The 4870-nt window shown below is 43.2% G+C and overlaps 1 protein-coding gene across 1 annotated transcript in view; it reads right to left on the bottom strand.

The window, feature by feature from the left end:
• Positions 1 to 1183: 1183 nt before the first annotated feature.
• TMEM178A (transmembrane protein 178A) overlaps positions 1184 to 4870 on the bottom strand; it is a 67509-nt gene continuing 63822 nt past the window's right edge. The window contains exon 4 of the mRNA XM_075267559.1: positions 1184 to 1748. Within this exon, the coding sequence (XP_075123660.1) occupies positions 1507 to 1748 (242 nt within the window). The 3' untranslated portion in view covers positions 1184 to 1506. The remainder of the gene's footprint in view (positions 1749 to 4870) is intronic.

The following is a 4870-nucleotide window of genomic DNA, read 5'->3' as shown; positions in this document are numbered from 1 at the left end:
TCATTACTACAAGAAGTAAGCAAAGACCGGGGAAAGTTGGGATTCATCAAATATTTTTTGTATAGTCTCCTCCTCGGAGACCAGTTTTGTAAACCCATTAACCCCTTTAACATGTAGTTCAAAAATATATATTTTTTTGTTATTCTGCATGCTAAAATGAAATGATGGAGCAAAAAGTTGTAAGCACAATTGTATTTTATTTTGGCCAAACCAAGAACAAATTCATATGTCCACCTATTTCACTTACCTGTTTGCAAAAGCAAAGAGAACATCTACATAAGAATGTAAAAAATAAATAACATAAACAACATAGGTTGAGCAAAATGAAATGAAAAAATACACAATCTTATAAAGAAATCATTTATTACCCGATTGAGCCTACTGTGCACTTTCAGAATGCAGCGAGTCCATTGTGCCGTTCACATAGACTGGAATCCATTAAGGGTCCTAAGTCCATGTAGTGCTATGGAATTCCAAGAAATCGCACATTAGCCTTAAGATAATCATTGATCGGTCCTGCGCTGGAAATACAGGTTTGACTTGTTGATCTGGGCTTCTTTATATTGGTATCTGGGCCTGGAAACATTGGATTGTTTTGCACAGCTAAATAGCAAATTCTATAGGGAGCATTACAATATATTCAGAAGAAATCAGCAACAAATTACAATAAGATGAAGGTGAATCATAAGCAGCAGAAATATAAACTTCCCAGATTTTAGGACATCCTTTGGATTTTCGGCTGCTTTATCTGAACATACCAACTGTATATCGTACAAAATACTGACGTTCCTATATGTAATGTTCTTGTAGCCAATTGACTACAAACCAAAACCCCTTTTGGAAACTAACGTGACACACAGGTTGGAATCCATTTAGTCCATTGTATTGTATAATGGAATTTTCTATGGCACAACAGATTGACATGCTGTAAGAAATTATATTTAGTGATGAGATGCGATACCGGAACTGGAATGTGAATTTTATCCGTTGATCTAAAGATTGGTTTTATCAGGGCTTCTATTTCTATAAATGAAAAGTGGGTCAAAATTTGGAAACAAAACACAGGGCCGTGAATAACAAACTATGCAATGTTCTTAAAGTGCGACTTTTGTCAGAGACGTAAGTAAATGCACGCCATACGTAATAGATTCTTAATAAACCTGATTGCAATGTATTTCCATGCTTTTTCTGTACAATTTCATCGAAATCCAACTTAATTTTACATAATTGCTTGATGTTCCGAAGATCGGTTTATAGTGGTGATAAAACAGGTCTAAGGGCAAGATCCAACAGTGGAAAATGGAAGGTATCTTGGGTTGTCATACAAATGCATTTCACATAACAAGACACTACCTGCTATGTAATCTTTGAAGGATATGGAACTTGTGCTTTAAACAAGATATTCTGTTATTCTACAGAAACGTGCAGATCACGCTTAGCCAGTCTTGTAGTGCACACAATGTCTTGTAGATGGAAACAAAGTCATGAACCTTGCAACTCTCACAGTCATACACAAGAGTCTCTGGCAAACTTAAGATGCAAAATCTTGGTCCTGCTGATAAAAGGATAGGCAGTGCAGAGGCATCCAGCTGCTACTATCAAGCCCAAACTGCACCACGCACAAAACAAAGACCAGCTGTATCCATGTTCCACATCACTTGGAAGCCCATAAATAAATTTTGGCAGGCGGTTTAGATCATAAGCGACACTTGCTGCGTATGTACACAAAGAAATTGTACAAAAGATTCCTGGAAACAAGTGAGAAAAACACAAGAAATTAGTAAAAAAAACATTCAAAAGTCTTGACAGCGCTCTGAAGAAATATATTCTATATATCTATATATCTATACATCTTTACACAATGTAGTTCTTGATTCTAATATGACAATGTTACCGTATTACAAAGTATTAAAACCTTGTAATATAGTCTTGGATATCAGATGGACAGACAAGAAAAAAAAGACAGATTATATTGCAGTTTTCCTATAGACTGAGACCACATGTAGAAACGCAGTGAAAATGTTCTTTCTGGACTTTTTTCAGGTCATATCTGGAGCAGTGTCAACACAATGTTGTTTGCAGCGGCGTAACTAGGAATGGCGGGGCCCCGTGGTGAACTTTTGACATGGGGCCCCCCGACCGACGCTGAAGAACGTGACCGACCCCCTCCTACGCATTCCTGCGCGTTCTATTATCCCCCATAGTGGGCCCTGCACATAGTATTATCCCCCATAGTGGCCACTGCACACAGTATTATACTCTAGGGTCTTTTCAGACCCCAGAGTATAATAATCAGAGACCCGGGGGAATAAAAACATAAAAATTAATGTTTCTTACTTGTCCCCCGGCTCCTACGCTGTCGGCCTCCGCTGCCGTCCTTCTGCAATGACGTCGGACGTTACATGACCCGGGATACAGGCCGGGTTCATGTGACATCAGAGACGTCAGACAACAAGGAAGGAAGCCTGGCCAGGATCGTGGAGAGGTAAGTAACAGTGTTTTTTATGTTTCTTATCTCTCCCGGTCCGCCAATCATTATACTTGGGGGTCCGAAAAGACCCCCCGAGTATAATGATAGCAGCGGTAGTGGCTGTCACCGGGCCCCTAATGTCCCGGGCCCTGTGGCAGCTGCCTCTGCTGCTATGGCGGTAGTTACGCCACTGCTTGTTTGTCCATGCACCTTTCTGGCTACCCGCTATAGGACAGCAATCAAGAATTTTGGGGCCCAATACTGCAAAATTTTGTGTTCCCCAGCATACATTTCTGTTTCCAGTCCTACACCATACCTCATACATAACTCTCTAAGCCCCAGCTTGGCATGTGGACTCTGTAATGGGATGCTGCTCAGCCTGTGTGGCTGGAGGAGGCAGGGGTAGGCCCTAGGGCCCACATAATTTGAGTGGGTCTAGGGCCTATACCAGACCGGTCCCCATACAATGGTTGAGCGAGATAAGTTGGGCTGTTACCCAACATACATCTATATCAGGCTACCATTAGGCATCTAATTGACTCAGACTCCACCTGGTGGGAATGTAGGTCCTTTATGGTTCTTATATACCAGGGTTAGAAACCACCCTGTAGTACCCTCTCCCCAACTGGCTTTCTCTGCCTCATTCCAGTTAAAGTCTCCAAGGTGACGGGGGACCTCCTGCGCCACTTTCTCACGGCTGCCAGGATGGTTATTCCCTAGCACTGGCGAAGCACTACAACCACTCAATTTATGGAGTGGCTCCAGGAGTTCCTTCATATCAGGAGAATGGAGATTCTGGTTGCGGAGGACTCAGAGTTTGACGCCCACTTTTGTTAGGCCCCCTGGCCCTTTGTGGTCCCCCTTCTTTTACACAGTGATTTCCATTATTACCTCATCCTATTTCTTCCTGACCCTTTGTTGTCTGTCCCCTTGTCCATGTCCCCCGTCCTCCCCTCCTATCATTCTCCCTTCCCTTCTCTTTGCTTCTGGCTTCTAGTGCGTGAGTTAAATTGTCCTTTTACATTGGTACAATAAATATACCGTATTTTTCGGACTATAAGACGCACCCAGGTTTTAGAGGAGAAAAATAGGGGAGAAAAATTTTCAGGCAAAAAAATGGTAAAATATTTAATATATGGGAGTTGTAGTTTTGGAACAGCTGCAAGGCCACATTGACAGGTGACCTTGCAGCTGTACGGGGATGTATAGGGCGTTTTTTTTGTGGGGCCAGGTGTACTTTTTAGATATACCATTTTGGGAAATGTTTATTGCTTAGATCACCTTTTATTTAATTCAGAGGCAAAACAGAGAGAAAAACCCGGCGGTTTAGCACTTTTGATTTTGACGTTCACTGTACATAAAAATATTAGTAGACCGGGCATTTTCAGACAGAGGGATACCTAATGTATATGTTTCACAGTAATGTTATACTTTTATATGTATTCTAGGGAAAGGAGGTGAACTTTTATTTATTTTATTTTTTATTATATTTTTTTTAAGTGTTTTTTTTTTTTTTTTTTTTTTTTTTTACTATTTTATTATCCCCAGCCTAGGGGGCTTGAACCTGCAATCATTTGATTGCAAGTCCCATAGACGGCAATACAAGTGTATTGCCGTCTATGGGAGATTCTATACATTACTATTGCGGAGTGTCATAGACCAGCCGCGATAGTAATATATATCTATGACAAGCCTCGGAGCCTTCATTAGGCTCCCGGCTGTCATCGGAACAGGTCGGCTCCTGCGGCCTCGCCGTGCAGGAGCCGGCCTGCATCACTAAAGGTATGGGGCCGGTGGGGACCGGCACCGGGGCTAACTAACTGCCGGGACCTGCGGAGGAGGAGTGGATTTGCAGCATGGCCGCGCTACTGCCACCGCTGGTTTTCTTCAGCAGCAGGAGCGTGGCAATCTGCAGGCCCCGGCAGCTAAGACAGTCCCCGGCATCTGCTGTAATAGACCGGCGGATGCCGGGGAGTGTCTTAGCTGCCGGGGCCTGCAGTATTGTCACACTCCTGCCGCTGAAGAAAACCAGTGGTGGCAGTAGCGCGGCAATCTGCAGGCCCCGGCAGCTAAGACACTCCCCGGCATCTGCCGGTCTATTACAGCAGATGCCGGGGACTGTCTTAGCTGCCGGGGCCTGCAGATTGCCGCGCTACTGCCGCTGAAGAAAACCAGCGGTGGCAGTAGCGCGGCCATGCTGCAAACCCACATTCAGACTATAAGACGCACCCTCATTTTCCTCCGAAATTTGGGGGGAAAAAAGTGCGTCTTATAGTCCGAAAAATACGGTATGTTGCATTGTGTCAGGATTATTCTCATTGAATATCTTGCTCTTAAATTACATTATTATTTCTTTATGACCGCTCATGAATATATATTTAGTGTTCCAACAGGACCTCT

The sequence above is a fragment of the Leptodactylus fuscus genome, chromosome 3 (genome assembly GCF_031893055.1).
Source record: "Leptodactylus fuscus isolate aLepFus1 chromosome 3, aLepFus1.hap2, whole genome shotgun sequence".
NCBI classification, from domain to species: domain Eukaryota; kingdom Metazoa; phylum Chordata; class Amphibia; order Anura; family Leptodactylidae; genus Leptodactylus; species Leptodactylus fuscus.
This window is presented reverse-complemented; position numbering and strand designations above follow the sequence as displayed.